The sequence below is a fragment of the Corvus brachyrhynchos genome, unplaced genomic scaffold (assembly GCF_000691975.1).
Source record: "Corvus brachyrhynchos isolate BGI_N302 unplaced genomic scaffold, ASM69197v1 scaffold162, whole genome shotgun sequence".
Lineage (NCBI taxonomy): Eukaryota > Metazoa > Chordata > Aves > Passeriformes > Corvidae > Corvus > Corvus brachyrhynchos.
This window is the reverse complement of record NW_008236696.1, coordinates 3,031,862-3,050,302: the sequence shown is the minus strand read 5'-3', so window position 1 is coordinate 3,050,302 and position 18,441 is coordinate 3,031,862. Positions and strand designations below refer to the sequence as shown.

The 18,441-nt window shown below is 45.8% G+C and overlaps 1 protein-coding gene across 10 annotated transcripts in view; it reads right to left on the bottom strand.

Moving 5' to 3' along the window:
* The window catches only part of LOC103625095 (calcium-activated potassium channel subunit beta-2), a 143,043-nt gene that overhangs the window by 49,805 nt on the left and 74,797 nt on the right, over positions 1–18,441 (bottom strand). Inside the window, exons 1-2 of one of the 10 annotated variants that reach the window (XM_017726907.1) lie at positions 2,162–2,459; positions 1,441–1,977 (exon numbers count right to left, since the gene is read on the bottom strand). The exons of 6 other annotated variants lie outside the window; for them this stretch is intronic. In XM_017726907.1, the coding sequence (XP_017582396.1) occupies positions 1,441–1,514 (74 nt within the window). In that variant the 5' untranslated portion in view covers positions 1,515–1,977; positions 2,162–2,459. Of the gene's footprint in view, positions 1–1,440; positions 2,460–18,441 lie in introns of those variants that run through there. 3 more of the 10 variants (XM_017726906.1, XM_017726908.1, XM_008644483.2) reach the window with 3 other exon arrangements.

Below are 18,441 nucleotides of genomic sequence, written 5' to 3'. Positions count from 1 at the left end.
CTGACCTTACTCCAGGTGTTTACACAGGCAAATGGTGCTGGTGCCAAACCTAACTCCAAAGCCACTTTAGGTTTAGACAACTCTCAATCTCCTACTCATTTACTGCAGTCAAAATTCACAAGGGAAGGCAGAGTGCAGCTGCTCGTCCAGCCCAGGGATCACACCACAAGGGGCTTTGCTACTGCTGGTCCCCGTGCTCAGACCAATGGTGCTGTGCAGCAAAAATCACAAGCAAGCAATGTCCAGAGTATGTTATTACAAAGTGCAAGTGAAGATTTAAGTTCCCATCTGGATACCTGTTCTATTCAGCTTCAAGTTTTTATCCAAAGAATTTAAATGCTCACTGCCTCAGTTTTTCTGTTTGTAAATCCCTAACCTGCCTGTTTGCTACTCTGAGATTAAAACCACTGTGTGGATTAAAATCACTGTGTTTAATACAGTTCCTGTTCCAGAGGCTTCTGCTGCTTGTACACATTTGGAAAAATGAACTCTGAATGCATTCTGAGGAATATGGATATTCCCAACCAGCCCAGGGCTGGGGTAATGGCACTGCTGTGGTATACTGCCCTGCCTGGAAGCTGGGAAGAGTGTGGAAGTTTGTGCTTTGCCTATGGGAAGTTTGTGTGCAGTTAGTGCTTCCTTAGTCCTTCTCTGTTTTACATGCAAACATGTAAATGAGTTCAACTCCACCCTAAAACCAGTACAGATCATAAATATGAAGTCAATAAGACCTGAAGCCCCAATAAGTACATTAAAGCTGGCAGCCTGTTTTAATTCGTTACTCCTACATCTTTAGCTTGCCTGACACAGCTGGGGAGCGCTGCCAGTGAATGCTGTATGAGCTCCTGTGTGTGAAGTTGGAGGGGAATGGACAGTGAGTTCCCCCCTGGCTGTGAGCCACAGCCTGGAATTTCCTGGCAGTTTTTCTTTGTGGTTCTGAGAGCAGCTTGCTGTCAGGGAGTGTTTCTTGTGTCCCTTCCCTACCCCATATGTTGTTTTCAGTCTCTATTGCAGCATTCTGGAGTATTTTGCTTTCCAAATGAGGTCCACAGGGTACACTAATAAGTTGAAACATCACAATATGCATCACTTAGACATTACTGTAAGCCTCTAGTTCCAGCCCACAAATGCTACCAACAGTGAATTCATTCCTCAGATGAACAAGTGTAATTTAAACTCAAAGCAGCAGTTGAAAATGTTTGACTAATAAAATGTCCTTCACTCAACTCCTCAGTTAAAGCCTGGCTTGTGCCAGCCTCTTGTCAGATGTAATCGCCCCAGGAAATCCTTTTCCAGTGTACACTTAGCAGTAGAACCTGAATTTGCTCTAATACATGCTTTACTCTCCATTTCCCAGTACTTCCCTAAGTTCTCCCGCTGTTCCCATCCCAAATGCCTCAGCCCATCCAGCAGCTTCCCCCCCATAAGGATCAGGTTTACCTGAGCAGCAGCGGAGTAGCAGTGCCTAAAATGGAGATTTCAATGGGATGTGACAGGGAGATTTTCCCTCTCATCTACATACTTCTGTAGTTGCCACCTTTGGGAAAACAGCCTATCTACCAGCAGAAGGCTTCCAAATATCTTGTCTCTCAATGTGTCCAAGTATTTCTTGCTGCTTTCACAGCTCCCAGGAAGTTTTAATTACTTTTGGTTTTTAAATAGAGGCAAAGCACCAGAATTCAGCAACTACACAGAAACAAGCTGTCACAAGGAAGTGGGTGTGAAGACCCTCTGAATAAAGTCAACCCAAAAAAAGCTGAGCTTTCTCTCTCCAAACTTTATTTCACGAAGCTCCTTGTTCTCCCCACATTTATAAAAACTCTTCTTGAAATCTGCTCTGCCTGTGCATCCTTGGCTGCCGTGACTCCTCTGGGGCATGATGGACATTTCCATCAGGGCAGGATGCTCGGTGTGGAGTAGGTGCCTTCTCTGTCATTTGGCAAAGTTCATCCCTCTCACCTGCTCCTTGGAAGAAAGCTGCAGGAGTCAGGCAGAAAAACGAGATCAGGGTTGGGGCAGTCCCAATACTGAGCAGAGCCCGTGGCCAGCACACAAACAGGCAGCACCTGGCTGGCCGTGCACCCTCCGCCTCCCGAAATGTCAGGGCTGTGCGGGAGCAGGCGCGCTGCTCTTTCTCCAGCGCTCACTCATCCCTGCGTACCCTTGCCCGTGCTGGTGTGAAGTCAGGGGCTTCCCAGCCTTTCCCTCAGTCACTTCCATCAGACCACTTTGTCCTTGGGTGGTATTTGCTTTTCTGAGTCAAGAATGTGCTGGAGAGATGCTCCCGTTCGTCTCTGGCTGCTCACTGATTTCCCATGCTGTGCTCTTGTTGTTCGCTTCTATGGCAAAAAGAAAAGCAGCTTTTGCTGGTGAGGTCCACAGTTGGTTGTGATAGGATCTTTTTTTCCCCTGTTTAAAATGTAAGGTCTTGCAAATTAAGAAGCTACAGCCTGTCTAGGTCTTATACCAGTCAGTCTCTGATTCATCAGAGAATCTCCTTGGTAACTAGCAGCTCCTCTCTGATGATTTGCTACTAAAAAGCTCTCCCAATTTAAAGATAAAACACAGTGAAAGCAGAAAGGGGAGCTACACTATATAGATACCTTATACAGAAACATATGCCTTGTGTGCATGCAGCTATACTGGATATTTTCTGATGTGTGTGGGAAGCAGCTTCTCTGTGAGACAGCATGGTATTACCCTATGGATGGCAAATGTGCCCCAATTGCCTCATCTGTGCTAGAAATCCTTTTTGCTGCTCCAGGGTCAGTAACCCCATCTGCAGGGTAAATAATACCCCAGGAGAAGATGAGGTTGGCATTTAATGAGGGGCTCAGCAGTTCATGCTTTAATAAGCCAGTTTTCTGGCCTTGCGTGGGACTGATCACCAAGTACAAAGATTCAGAGACAGGGTGACTTTCTGCAGGAGGTGTTCCTGGTGGGTTTGATGCTGCCTGGTTGCCCTCTGGCTCTGGTAATGAGCCCCTGCTGCCTGACCCCCTCTTCACAAACAGCAAAGTGCTGCCTGTGCTCTAGTGCCTGCTCAAGCTGCAGGGAAGGTGCTCACTGAAGACTTTTCTTTCCTAGGAACGAGTATTGCTGGAAAAGTTGATCCAAGGTGCGGCTAAGAACGCTCTGTGTTTGAAGTAGTGAGTGTTTGTGCTCAGCAAGTCAGTGCAAGTGAAGGATGCTGGAGGCCAGGGAGCTCTGTGGTGAGAGTTCCCTGGGGCTCCTGAGGGATGAGAGAATGGTTTGGGACTGGAGGTGAGTGTTCATATTGTGCACCAGACAGAAAGCTCCAACTCCCTGTGCCTGCTGTGCTTGTCCCAGTGGGACTGTCCTGCTCTGTGTGGGGCTTTCTGTGATGCCGAGCCCACCAGCATAGTGGAGGGGACATAAAATACTAAATGAGTGCAACTGAGCTGCTCCCAATGCTTTTTACCAGATAAATCAGGAATTAAAACCACTCCTAGATTCCTCTTTCCAAACCCTTCCAGCAGCCCTTGCCAGAAGTGAGCAGAGGGAGGGTGAAGAGCAAGGGAGGTTCACAAGGCAGACATGGGGCAACCCACAGCCCTCTCTATATTTCCTCACTTGCCTTATGTCCCACGGCACTAATTCCTCTGAATCATCACAACAAACAGCAACAAAGCACCAGATCCATGAGATGTTTTTCCATCCCTGCAAGAGGGTTTTGAGCTCACTGTGAAAGCTTGCCCAGCCCTGGGAAGCACCAGCAGCTGGAGGAAGGCTCTTCCAGGCAGCTCTGGCAGTAAGGAGATCATACTCCATGGATGTCAGCAATTTGGGACAAAATCTGTGTTCCCATAAGGTGGTGTGGTATCTCTAATATCTGGGGAGGCCTGATCCAGCCCTGTTTGATTCAGACCTGTGGTTTCAAGGTCTTTAATTTTAGCAGGAAAAAGCTTGAGTGCAAATGTGTTGCCCATACCAGCAAAGCTAAAAGTGCTCAGACCTTCATTTATCAAGGAGTATGGGTGACAATGGTTCTGAAAAGTGAGGGCTGATATATTCAAGCCCGTTGTTGATGCAGTTGAGCATGTCGGGTACACGACCTCATTGTGGTTAAGGGATGAGTTTCTAGATAATCCAAGTTGTGATAAGCAAGGCCTGACTTCCACCCAGTCAGGAAGGAAAGGGGAGATTGAAGCTTGTTCTTCCCTTTCCTGCTCTCCTGCTGCCGCTGTGGGTGCTGAGGCTTGGTGTGGGCAGGTGAGACCCCACTGTGTGGAGTCAGGTGCTGCTGTTTCAGGCTTGAAGGGAAATTACAAGGGGAAGCCTCTCCTCCACCTCTTTCCTGCCTTTGTGTTCTTCCTGAAACTTGAAAGCCTTTGCTGCTATCAGATCTCTGAGCCTGTGCCTCTTGATGGAAGGGAAGCAGATGGAGCCCCTGATGGGAGGGATGTCTGCAGGCATGTCCTGGCTGGCTTAATCTCCAGGATCCCTTCATGGAGGGAAGGATGGAGAGAGGTCAGGTCCAGCAGCACTGTCACCCAGTGCCATTCTGTCACCAGAAGCCACCAGGCTGGGAAAAACAGGATCATTTTGTTTTGCCTAGGGGTAGCAGGAGTTCATCTCCCCCAGGGGAGCATCAGAGCAGAGCCTGGGTGCCATGTGCCTCCACACAACTCTTCTGGAGCAGGAAATGCTCCCTCGAAGCCTGTCCTGACCTATGGGGGCAGCGAGCAGACCTGAAGATGGATTGTTTACCTTTGCTGAAACTCTGGAGTGGCCAGATCTCAATTTTTATGTTATACATTTTAATAGCAGTGTTGTGACTTGGACCATGTCATGGGGAGAAGTGGAAAAGCATCAAAAACCTGCTTGTTCCTCAATCCCCACCTGGTGTCTTCATCCTTCAATTGGTTCCCCTGCAGATGCCTGCAGATAGCATCTCCTCAGCTGGGCTATTGCCCAGCCTGTGTGGGTTTGGTTACAAATTCATATTTATAGATATAAAAACAGAGCTTATGTACAGTGTTTTGCTCTTCCTATCTCCTTTGCAACGTGTCTCTATTTTGGGAAGTGGAACAAAGGTGTCTGCAGCTATTTATAGCAGGGGAAGGTGCACAATGCCTTCAGCCTGGGTGGGCACAGGGCTGCCTGGCTGAGGGTGATGTGGGGTCCCTGCCATCAGAGATGGTGGGTTTTTTCTGATTTTTTGTGTCTGTTCCCTTTTATTTCAATTGCTGGTCTAATGCTGAATAAGATATGAACTTAAAGGACCGTTGATGGCAGTTAAAAAAAAAAGAAAATGTGCAAAGCCTTGGCAAGTATTTTTTATGAATTGAATCTCTTGAGATGAAAGCTTCATTACTGTGAAACAATGAACTTGCTACACTTTTAGTAGTACAAATGGGTTTCATTTGTATTAGGAAGATACAAGCTTATTATTTTTAGTTTGTTCCTGTAGTACCAGGAATGTTTAATGTGATAATCAATGTAATTGAGGAACTGAAAGCACAGAAGATCACAGCATTCTCAGGGGTGATAATGACTACAACAGCAGCATGGCCAAAAGGTCTGGGGCACGGGTACAGGTGTGGTTAAAACACACTCCTATCCCAAATGTGGATGATTGCTTGTTGTGCTGGGCTCTGTGGGAGCACAGTGCAGCCCTTGCCCCGTCCCCAGTTATGATGGGATGCACCCAGTCCTGAGCACCCAGCAAGAGGCTCAGAGCTGCGGGGTGCACCTGGGATGGCTCTTCTGGAAGGACACAGGGAGAGGAGTTTTTGCTTTTGCCCCAAAACCCAAGGATTTGGGAGAGAACCTGTCCCCTCCTGGGATCTAGGGGAGAAGGACATCTAGGAGAAAGCTTGACTGCAGAATTTGGCACCTTTTTTTGAGGTCGTTACTGAGTATTTGCAAAGCAGGATAGAGTCTCAATTTGGCTTTTTTTATTTTTCTCCCCAGAAATAGCGAAAGGCACACATTTGCCACTAAAACCCGACCATTAAATTCCCAGCTCCTCTTCCTAAGTACAGGGCTGCTAAAGATTTTCAATTAAATGCTTCAGAGCCCTTAACACAGAGAAAACACAGCATTTCCTCTCCAGGCCACTGCTCATAAACTGTGATGCTATTTTGTGAAACTTTCACCCCAGAAACTCAGCAGCAGGCACCCACCACACAATTTCAGCCCAAATTCCACGAAAAGCATAAGCAGCAAACTCATGGGAGGACCTACCAGCAACAGGTTGGTCACCTATAGCCCAGCACCATGGAGATCCTACTGCAGCTTTGGGGAGTTGCTGGTTGCCACGTACCAAACCCAACATCTCCTGAACCTCCAGACAATTTCCCTCCTCATTTCATTCCCTCCCTGATGCAGCTGGGGGGGGTTTTGTGATTTACTGTGTATGTTAGTCCACAGAAGAGGTGGAGGGGAGGAAGGCAGCTCCTTGTGTCTGCCCTGGCACCTGCCCCTGGGGCAAGGAGGTTGTGTGGGGCAGCTGCTGTGGGCTGCTGGACATCAGCCTGCGTGGTGATGGGTGAGGAGAAAGGCACAGAACCCAGGGCAGACTGAATACATTTTAGATGCAGCCTCTGAAGCTTCTAAATTCAGAGCAAGTCTGAATGAAACAACAGCTTGCAAAGGTGCAACCAGGTTTGTTTTCAGCCTTCTCCATTTTAATTTGTTTCCCTTTGAGGAGGGAAATTTTCTGTGTTAGAAGAGTTGCCTTGTCCTACTGGTCTCTAATAAATCACGGCTGTAGACACCAAAAGGCATTAGGTGCCCTCTGGAAATGATGCTGGAGCTCTTTTCCCATGCCAGGACAGGCTCCCAGCATTGGAGCTGGTGCCCAGCATTGCCCCACAGTGCAGGGCCTCCTCCCTCTGCCAGTCTTGAACAGATAGCTGCAGAGAAACCAGGTTTGTCCATTAAATGATCTCACTCTAGCACTTGCCATGAGTTAGATTGAAGCCTACTGCAATCAGAGTGTACTTTGAGAGAAATGACTGAAGGCAGGGCCGAAAGTGCAGCCGTGGTGATGCATGAGCTGTGGTGTTCATGCTCATAATGCAATTACTTACATTACAAAGCAATTATCAGAGTTTGAAATTCCAATAGCATTTAGAAAGGCATATATGCCTGAGGGTTTCCATTTGCAGAGATGTTTCTTTTATTGTACCTGCTTGCCTAGGAACTTCACCATTTTAAACACATCAAAGTGTTTTAGAAATCTATTTGTGATCTTTGTTGAAAAACAAAGGCAACCCTGCCAGGTCCACACAGAATACTTGCTCCATTGCAAGCTGCTCCTGAGGCCCAGTTTAGGTTTTGTGAGGTTTAATGAGGTAAAACCCCCTGCACAGTGCTTCCTGCTCCCTTTTGTAAATTTTGGCAGCACATCCTTCAGCTGGGGCAGTGTGCTTCAGTGCTCTCTCTATCACTGCAGTGCCATCAGCTTTTCCCTATCTGTCCAACTCCTCCAGGAGCAGCAGTCACTCTTGCAGTAAATTTTTGCCTGGAATAGCACATCATTCTTGTGGCCTGCTCCCGGTGCTCTGCAGACAGGCTGAGGGGGTGGGAAGGGCAAACCTTCTCCATCAGATGCTGAAGATGAAGTTTCTTGCTGATAATTTGAGGTGGTGCTGTGTTGGCTAACAGGGCTCTGGGCAGCTACAGTCCAGCCCAGAAGGGCCAGATTTGAACTGGGACCTACTGGAGGAGGAAATTTAGACAACATTGCTTAACAAGGGACTCTGCAGAGAGGAAGGAGTTCAAACCTGACAACTGTACACCTCCCAATGGTGCTACAGTTCCCTCAAAGAGCATCAACAGACTAATTGTTCATCACCGTTTATCACATGCAAAATGCACGTGAAATTGCATAACTTCCATAGTAACCATGATCATCACCTTCCCATGTGGGGACTGGAGTGTCAGGATGTTGTATACTTGAGAGTACCACACGTACCTGTGTCCTTGCATAAAGCACACACTCTTCTGGCAGCCAGCCTTTTGTTTATGGGCTTCCACTGCTTGGCTTGTGAGCATTTGCAAAGCCTTGATTACTCATCAATACCCTTGCACTAGACACATGCTTCTGTAATGTCTTTAAGGTTATGTGGAATTCTATTTGAAATCCCTTTCATAAAAAAATAACACAAACCACTTGCTGCTAAATCTGGCTGTCAGCAAGCAAATGCCAGGAACCAAAATGACTATTATTATTACTGTTATTTGCACCATTCCAAAATCCATTAATTTGCTTGTTGCAATGTTAGGTAATGAACACTTCTGCAACAAGGTCACACCTCCATTTTATATCAAATAACTGTCTTTACTCATGTTTGATATATGAAGCATATTTCTTGCTTAGGGCATAATGTTTTATTAACATTATTTTCCTTTGTTCTTTCTTACAGATTGTCTATTATGACTCTAAAGATTGCCTGCATGACATCGTTTTTAAATTCAATGCATAATTACATAAAATAGAAATTCATTTGATGCTACATTAATAAATCTCTCATAATTTTCTTTGAACGGGGGGACACGCTGCTATTATTTACCAGAAAACATGGATTTAGTTAAGCTTCATGGAATTTTGCAGTCACTGACACACGTATTGGATATGGGCAGAGCAATGACAGAAGTAATGTGAAGGCAAACAGTTCAGTTCAAGCCAAAAAGACTGATGGAAATAGTAAAAATAGTAGAGATGTGAAAGGAAGAAGTACTGAAATAAATATCTGAGATGGGAACTTGCAGGGAAGGTTCACTGCAGCTGCTGAAAGGTTCACTGTGCCTGGCTGAATGTCAGCCTGGGTTAATTTGCAAGGTGACAGATGTCTTGGGAACAGGCAAATGCTGAAGAAAAGAGCTGGTGTCCCTGAGCCAGATCTGCTCGTGGAGCTGAGCCACTCGGGTGTCCTTGGAGCATCAGTGACTTACTGCAGCTGTGGCTTTGGCTGTTGTCTTTAAGGATGATTGTGCAACCCTACACCTTGGCAAAAAAAAGTGTCACCCCCCTCCTGGCAGCTGAAAACCAAAGTTTTGACTGACTGACCCTATCCTGCTTGATCTGCTTCACCCACTTCAGCTGATCTTGTCTCACCTCTGACTCTTTGAGCCCAATTTCCCCCAGATTGTCTGTAACCACCCCTTGCTGGGCTTCTCGGTGCTGTCAGCCACCATGCCCAGGTGTCTCTGGTTCCCCCGGCTCCTCCTTCACCGGGGCTGCTCCTAAATACCTCCCAGGCTACCTTGAGTTGTAATTTCACTGTCGTCTTTCTGTGGCTGAAGGAGTCTTAAGGGTGTCCCCAAACATTGTAGTATCCACCTTGCAAGGACAGAGCAGAAAAGGTGTCCCCACACCCTAAACCTCAAATTTGCAGGAGGTAAGTACTGCTGTTACTGTTTTGTAGATAGAAAACCTACTGGATGGCAGATATTAAGTGTTTGGCTCAAGGTCACAGTGAATATCTTTGAAGTCACTTGATAAACACTTTGTTCTCAGCAAAGGGTGTGCTTTGGGCTGTGATCTTATCCTGTAACAAAAGCTGAGATATGTTCCTCCTCGTTTATTCTAGTCTGGTGGTGTATGTTGCTCACAGTTAATAATAAGTGGAAGGTCATTAATTGTGCCTTCTGATATATGTTTTTAATTTCTTTATTCATAATGAGCTCATTGCTGCAGCAGCAGGAGTGAAATATGTGATACTACTGGAATTTCTTTGCAGTTCAGCATTAATTAATGTCCACTTTTTGCACAACATTAATAATAACGTGCCTAATATTTCAGAGGAATGTGGAAAATTCTTTTCTAGCTGGTAAGAACTGAGATTTGCATTTCAGCCTTTTGTTTAAAAATGCCTCTGAAGGGCTTTGAAGTATTAAAGTGAAGTTGGATGTAGCACCCATGTCCAACCTGGCACCATGTAATTGGAATTCCAGTCCATCTACTCCCCTTGTCCCTTCACATTTGCCAGCTGGTGCAGGGAAGGACACTTCATTTCCACAGAGGGCCATGATGAACTTTTTGTTAGGAGAACAGGTCTGTCAGCCCTTGTTCCAGCAGTTTTGGTTAAGTGCACTGTGGCTCTTGCTACCTCTGACATCATTTGTGTCCCCTTGCATGGGATGGGCTCCTGGGTCTGTATGGTGATGTTCCTCACCTGTCGGTTGCAATAACAACATGCTGCAGGTTTTGCTGGTTTTTGTCCCTCTTGAGAATTAGACATGCCATTTAGCAAGACTGGCCATCCAGGGACAAAAATACGCCACTAAAATGAAGTCACTGTTTGCCTATACTGTGAGATCTGTATTAATGCTATTGCAAGGTTAAACCCCTTTTTTCACAGGTTAAAGATGGTGGATTTGCCGGCCTGAAATGTTGATTTTTCAGCATACCTTGCTGCTGTGATATGAATGTTTGTCTCCTCACCCCTGTCCAGGGGGAAGGAGGGGCTGGGTTTTGAGAAATCCTGACTTGTGTCTTTTGGCAGAGACTGTGGAACAGTCAGACTGATGGTTCGTGGCTTACAAATGTAGCATGTCTCTCTGCATTTAGTGATGTCCTTAGTTCAGCAGCAGGACTAGGTAGATTTTAGGCCCTCAGCACCACAGTGAATGTCTCTGCTGTGAGAATTAAAGGAGTGACTTGCTGCCAGAAGGCAAAGGGTGTTGTGCTTCCTGTTCCTGACCCTTTAAAGCGTGATGTGACCTTTTGAGTAGACAGAGAGACGAGAAATTCATAAATGCACACAGATTTAAACAAGAGGTGCTGCTTCCTTTTCTGAGAGCCCTGTCAGGCTGTGTGGGAGTGGGATGATGTTGCATGGCACACTTGGGAGTTTCTGTGTGACCTTGCTGCTAAAAGCTTCATCTTGTGGCACCAGGGGATAACACTGAAACTGTGCATGGACTCTAAATTTTTGCTGTACTTAGGATGCTGAATGAGCAGCTGTGGAAACTGCTGCTTCACTCTGCATGCTTGGGATGGCATTCCCAAAAGCTCTTGCCATGGCCCAGGTTGGAAACACCCTTGTCTAAGGGCAGCCTGGGGATGGAACAGCCTCGTGGTATGGGGGGGTGTGTTAGAGGTGTGTCACCTTGTCCCCGTGGCCATCGCTGACACCTTGCTGTATGTATCATGTCTGAGCTTGAGAAGCAGCTTTGCTGCCTGGACAGATGCAGCTGGGAAATCCTGCACCCCAGCAAGAGTCACTTCTTTATTGTTTCTTTTTCAATCCTGCTTTGCTGCAGGTTGGAGCTCACCCAGTGCCTGTGCAAAGCAGCAAACACAAAGCCAAATCCTGGATAGGCTGGAGGTTGGGAATGGGGAGACACTCTGAGGTCTCCATGAACAGGGGATGTACCAGGGGCTGTGTTTGGCTGCTTTGCCCCACGAGGACAGCTGTGGCAAACTGCTCCTTTTTTGCCCTTGCACTGTCACATTGGAAAGAAAATGGGAGGTGACCATTACTGCAGTTCCCCATCCTTGCTCACCAGGGTTTGGCAGGGAGATGGCACTTGTCATAGCCAAGCCTGCCATCTCCTGACCCAACAGCTCAGAGGGGGGGGTGTTGGATCCTGCTCCATCTTGCTTCACTGACTTGCCATTAGGAAAGTTTCTTGGTTTTGGTTTTGTGTCTAATTTGGAACACGTGTAGATTTTGGTCAAGAAAAATGAGCAGTGAAGAACACTAATTACTGCACCCTCAGGGTAATGGCCTCAGTGTCCCCATGCTGCATTTGACTTTGGGATTAAGTTGGGGGCTAAATACAAATTCCAGCGGTAGCACAGGCTTTTCAGTAATTTACCATCTCACTTACAAATGTGCTTTGCAGAAAAATAACTACTTTGAACCTTTCTCTTTGCCACACACACTGACAAATATAGCCCTGAATTAGTATAATGCTGTCTTTCCAAAGCTCCCCTTCACATCTGCCTGTGCTGAATTCATGCACAGAAGTTTTGACGAAGAAATGAATTGCTAAAATTCCTAATGAATGTGGTTATCAGAGAGGTCTTTCTAATAAAGATAATATACGTCAGCAGAGCTGGCAGGTTTTTACTGGGGCACTTCTTCATTGAGTCCAGAGTAGATGCTCTGTGATAAATCTTCTTAGTGCTGTCACTCTTGGTCCTAATAGTGTGAATAGCCATTTAGCTTGCAAAACAGCAGAGCCATTCAGTGGCTCTGGGTTTTGGCAACATGCTCAAGTGTTCTCCAGCCTTTCCGGTCTTTTGCCAATCTCTTCTATCTAATTCACCAACTCTTTTATAATGCAAGAGTTCCTCCTGCAATGTATCTTTTAACCTCTGATGTTCAGACTTTTGCCTGCTCCCACTGCAGGGCATGAGCCCCACTGCCGTCACCTGGCTGCATTACCAGAGACTGAGGTAACACTTTGTTCTTAGAACACCTGTATGACTTGTTTTATATTTTTCCCTTTCAAAAGCTTTTCAGCTGGACTTCCTCTCTCGCTTTCATAGACAGTTCTTGCTCCGGACTGAACTGGAGGAAGAGATAAACCAAATTCTGTGGGATTTTTGTGCAGAGTACAACTGGTTCATTCATTACACAGGATGCTGCTGCTTGTTGAGCCACCCCCAACCAGCTGGGTATTTCTTGAGTATCGAAGTCTGTCTCATGGAGACACCCACAGCCTGAGGCTATGAGTCCACAGCTTCAATGTTTGCTTGCTATCATGATGACAAATGCCTTGTTTCCCTGGCTGGGCTTGAAGCTGTCTCTGTGTAACCCTGGGTGCACACCCTGCAAACAGGGACAACCAGGAATTTAGGAACAACCTGTGCCTGGTACCTGGGACTAGCACTTGTGCTCCTTCCTTGCCACATACTCTGCTGGACCACTGGATCTCAGTCCCTTTTTGTCAGCTGCACTCTGGCAAGTGGTGGAAGGGTTTTTTATATTTCTTCTTTTAGAGTATCTGTTGCCGATCTTGTGGGTCAAAAAGCTCAAGTGTTTGCAGCAGAGACAGTATCTTACTGAATTGTTTTGCATCAGTGGCGGTCCCAGCAAAAACAAAAAAGAAAAGAATAAATGCAAGAGAGTTTAGTGAGACCATCACCAGCTTTGCCTAATACCAACCTTGCAAGAAGTCCTTGGATGATGTGAACTGGCTGTTCTTGCTAGCAGAGAAAATAAAGTTGCAGCAGTTTATGCCAGCTGAACACCTGGTCATTACATCTCATGTTGTAAAAGCTGCTGTGGAACCACAGGATAAAATGGCTATTCATCTTTGATCCCTTAGCAATGTGAGAGTCTGTAGTAATCTCTAAGATTAGGGTAATAGAGAGCTCAGATTTTAAATAGAGCCTGCTAAACCGTGTTTACACAATGCTTCAGTTCAAAGAGGGAACCGCTGCACGTGCAGTGTGGGGTGCACAGGGATCTCCCCTCCTCCCTGCCTCTGCTGGCCTTTTAAATGTGTGTGTGTGGTGCCTTGAAAGTCTGACTTTGCAGTGTGTGGGTGCCCTGAGCTGAAGGCCAGCACTGCTGGCCCCAGCACCCAGTATTTCCAGGGGAGAAAGTGTAGCTGAGGAGGTGGTACCATGTATTTACAGAATTTCCCATTCTTTGGGAGCAGACATGGAGCCAGGTTGCATTTGAGAGATGATGTAAAACTGACTTAGAGGAATATACTCTCATGCAGGACTGCAGTCAGAGGCTTTGCTGTTGCTCATTTCCAGGTGACTTTAATTACACTCCTATGCAGGGGAGGGTATAAAACATGATGGCACAAATAAACAAAACCATCCAGCTAACAGGAGGCACAGTTGCAGGTTCTTAGCTTCTAATCCAACATATGCTTCAGCCATTGTTTCTCTGATCCCTGTGTATTAATATGTGTCTTAGAAAAAGCAATTAATGAGAAGGTTTTCAGATGCCAAAGCAGAAAGTTACTGAGACCAGGAACCAGCTCATTTTTGGCTTTCTTGGGCCAAGCCTGGGATTGCTCCCTAGGCTTCAGTGGAGTGATAATGGGTTTGCCCTGGGAGAAAAACAGTTTGTCTGACCACCAAGAGAAAACATAATTCAGACTGCAAAGCAGAACAGAGTGAATTTTGTAGCTCGCTTGCCAAAATCTTGTTCTTTGAAAGTCTGCTCTGGTCTTACGTAGGAGATAGCAAATGAATGGATTTGGTAAAGGTTGGGGTGCTTCAGCAATGAATGGAAAATTTTATTCACTCTCAGCTTGTAGTAGTAATTCTATGTATCTGTTCATAGGTTTCTCAGAAAATGATTTTCATCCTTCCAGCAATATTTGATACCCTGTGTATCCTGCAGACTGCAGAAAATGTTTACTCTGTCTCATTTGCCCTTCTCCCAACAATGCACATGCACAAAGGACAGTTTTGAAGTGTTTGTGCCTTTTGATTGACAATAAAAATCTTTTGCTATGAGTTCTGGCAAAAAGTTCATGGTCCTCAGAATACTTTACAGTTAATTCTGATTTCATTTGCATGACTAAACAGTGGTTCTGCATCACTTCATTACAAAAGATTTGCAGAGCTTTGAAAGCATTTCATTGCTGGAGAAAAATCCAGCAGTAAATCCAGCTTCCATGTATGGTTAAATTGCTTTAAGCTAAAAACAGCAATAGGAACAATTCTTTTTCAAAGAATCATAGAATATTTTGGGTTGGAAGGGACCTTAAAGATCATCTTCTTCCACCCTCTACCATGGGCAGGGACACCTTCCACTATTCCAGGTTGCTCCAAGCCCTGTCCAACCTGGCCTTTGACCCTTCCAGGGATGGGGCAGCCACAGCTTCTCTGGGCAACCTGTGCCAGGGCCTCACCTTCCTCAGGGTCAAGAATTTCTTCCCAATATCCATTCTAAACCTATTCTCTTTCATTTAAATACCATTCCCCCTTGTTCCGTGTCACCATTCCCTTGTCAAAAGTGCCTCTCTGGCTCTCTTTTAGGCCCCCTTAGCTACTGGAAGGTGAGATAAGTTCTCCTCAGAGCCTTCTCTTCTCCAGGCTGAACAGCTCCAACTCTCCCAGCCTGGCTCCATAGCAGAGGTTCTTCAGCCCTCTGAGCATCTCTGTGGCCTCCTCTGGACTCACTCCAACAGGTCCTTGTCCTTCTTATGTTGGGGACCCTAGAGCTGGATGCAGCACTGAAGGGGGGGGTCTCATGAGAGCAGAGTAGAGGGGGAGGATCATTGTCAGGTCATGTGGAGCTTCTTGTCAATGAACATTCCCAAGCCCTTCTCCTCAGGGCTGCAGGTGCCTTTTATCCCTTCAAATGCAGCCTTAGGCAAGAGGAGACAGCTTTCAAGCCCCAGAAGAATCTGGGTGTGGATGGATGAAACAATGAAAAATGTCTTAGTGTAAGAAACAATCCAAGTTATTGTCAGCACAATAATGTGAAACGCTGGCAATTCACTGCTGGAACTTCCTGCCACATCAAATGTACTGCCATGAATTATTTAGCAAATCTAATTGAATGTAATTTTGCTATTGGAGATAAGTAGCTGCTAAGCTTAGTCTGAAAAATCAATTTGTGTATGTCAGAGTACTGATATCCCTTAGAAGTAGCTTGGGATCATCCACTTTATGCTGGAGTTTTATGCCCTTCTTTTGGTGTTAGTTTGGCCTAGGATGTCCAACAGCTCACAGCTCTCTGGGATTTTACATGCAGGAGGATGTAAATCTCCCTGAATTTCCAGGGGGACACACATCTCAAACATTTCCTTGTCCTTTCTGGAGGATTTACAATATTTTGGGGCAGTATGGCAGACACACCCAGTTCACAGAGTGGTGCAGAAGGGCTGGGGTTTGCCCAGGGCACCTGGCAGGACTTGCAGTGGATATGCCATGGAACTTCTGAGCAAGTGAAAGCAAGCCAGGATGTAACACAGCTGGGAAGTGTCTCTGCAATGGGAGCTAGGAAATGCTGTAAAGGGGTTGTGTAGGCTAAGAAACCTAGATTTGGTCTATTGAGGTCAACATCATCTACTGGGGATTAGGTAGGATCAAGTAATTAATGAAAAGGATAATTCATACCAGTTTTCTAATCCCTGCAGATAGTGTAGATGACACACTTCTGCTGCTGACCCTTCTAGATATGTTTTCATTGTAAAGATGTGCAGAGAGGGAAAGAATGGGCAACAGGATGCAGAAGTCGTCACTAACTCTTTCCAAGTGGAATTTTTTCAGTGGAATTTTTTTGCTTCAGTGTTGCTCAGACTTTTCATAACAATGTCCTAAGTCAGAGTGATGTTTTTGGTTGCAGAACTTTTTGGTTCAGAACTTCCAAACCTGTTTCTCTCTCTGTTTTAAAGCTTACAAAATACTGTTTCAATAATTTCAATTAAACTCTTGGACTCTGTTTTGAAATAATTTTCTAGTTTTAAAATGTCCCTTATTTTAACAAAAAACCCCTGTATTTAAAAATATTTAAAGTAGACTTGAAATGAAATGTGGATTTTATTAATTACATGGAAAACATCCTTTTCGGATCAACTGCAACTAAATTTTTCCTCTCTGACCTACTTTGTCCACCAAACTGGAAACTCCATTATCTGCCCATTTCTACAAGGGATATTGGATGCTCAGCAAATGGAAACACTGATCTCCAGACACAGGTGCTGCTTCTGCCAGTGCCCACCCTGGGCCCAGGGACGGGAGGGAGCACAGCTGGGTTGGCCACAGGAGGAGTTTGTCCCAGGGAATCCCTGCTGGGTGTTGCAGCAGAGGTGGGCTGTTTCAGTGCACAACTGCATTGCCTTTCCTGACAGAGCAGCTCTGATGCCAAGGGAGGAGAGCCGGAGTGCTCTGATGCTTGCAGTTTCAGCATGGCTCTCTAAGGTTGTTTCCCACAATGTTCTCGCTTTTACTGCTGAAACACGATCCTTCAAATTAGTCAGCTGCAGCCTCTGGAGCAGTTGAGCTGCCAGGGAGAGCAGGGTGCACATTGTAGGGCTCACCTCTACCACTGTCCTGGTGCAAAGGTGTCCTCCAGTGGAGGACAAGATGGAGAGGGAACAGGGAGGGCTGTCCTGGGTTTTCCTGGAGCAGGTGCCCAAGCAGCCTGAGTCTGTCAGGAAGTAAAAGAAGAAGAACTGGAAAAGTAGGGAGAAGAAACTGTAATAGCCCCAATCCCTGTTTTCATGGCTGATTAGGATTGTCCTGAAGACCTAATGTGGGGTTGAAACTCCAGGAAATCAATCCACAGGCATTTGTGCATTGATCTGTTTGGAAACAATAACCTGAGGAATTTCTCCATCTACGCTTGTTTTCATTTGGGTGCATGTTCAAAAGCATTGATTTTCTTAAGACCTGAGCATTGAATCAGATGTTTTTCTGGATGCCTCAGCTTTTGTAAGGAGGCAACAACTGGGATTTCACCTAATTTGGCTTTGGTTTTGAGATTCACCAGCAGTAAACAGTAGGTTTGCAACTGCATTTTCCACAGCAGCCCCTGAAAGGGCAGAGGGCTCTTTTATTTGTAAGGCTGAATTGTATTTTCACCCAAATGCTGTGGGAAGTGGGGGCCTAATCCAGCTATTGCTGTGTGACAGGGTCATGTGGCATGATATAGGGCTGGATTCCTACCCAAACAAAAAACAGTGACCTCTTGACAGCTAAAGAAGACACTAAGGTGTCATCTTTTCTTAGGAAAAATAATGTGTCTAGATACATAAGATGTACATGTAAATGTATATGTGTTCATGTATTTTCTTATCAAATTGCTTTGCTGTCCCCTGGCCATACAGGAATGAGAGTGAAGCCTCAGATAAAGTTAAAGCCAGGTGGCCCAATTCCCTGCAATTCTGGTGAAAACATTTTTAGGGAGAGAAGGAGGTCCCAAAATGCACCAAAGGGCTACAGGAGAGGCTCCCCATTGCATCTGCTGGGTGATGGTGCTGCCCATCTTCCAGCTCATCTCATATGGGTGCAAGCACACCTGCCCTTTGCTGTGACTGTCTGCCAGTGCCAGGCCCCTGTAATGAAAGCAGTGGATATCTGCACCCAAAATGCTAAAACAGGCAATACTATGGTCTTGTTTCCTCTGTCTTTGCCTTCCCCACAGGCTCTGTGCATGCTCGTGCCCATTGCTTGCCACTTAGCCCCAGGGGTCCCACACGGACTGCCCTGAATCACAGGGATACTGCTTCAAAGCCAGCTGTAAGTGGAGCCACAGTAAAGTTACAGAAATAAAAGTGGCTTTGTCCCCTGCAGGCTTGGAACCTCTTTACCTTGAACCTGTGCAGAGCTTGACTTGCAGGGGTCAAGTCAGAGCGAGATAAAGTACAATTCATTATAGTGGTATTTTGTATGCAGGGACTGAGCTCAGGCGCTCTGTGTTACCAAAAGCTGATAACAAATAGATATGAAACACCTTTGAAATGTTAACTTATCCTAAAAAGCCTATTTCTTCAATACTTCCAAGCAGCTTAAAGCTTCATCCTAGACAATCTGCTCCC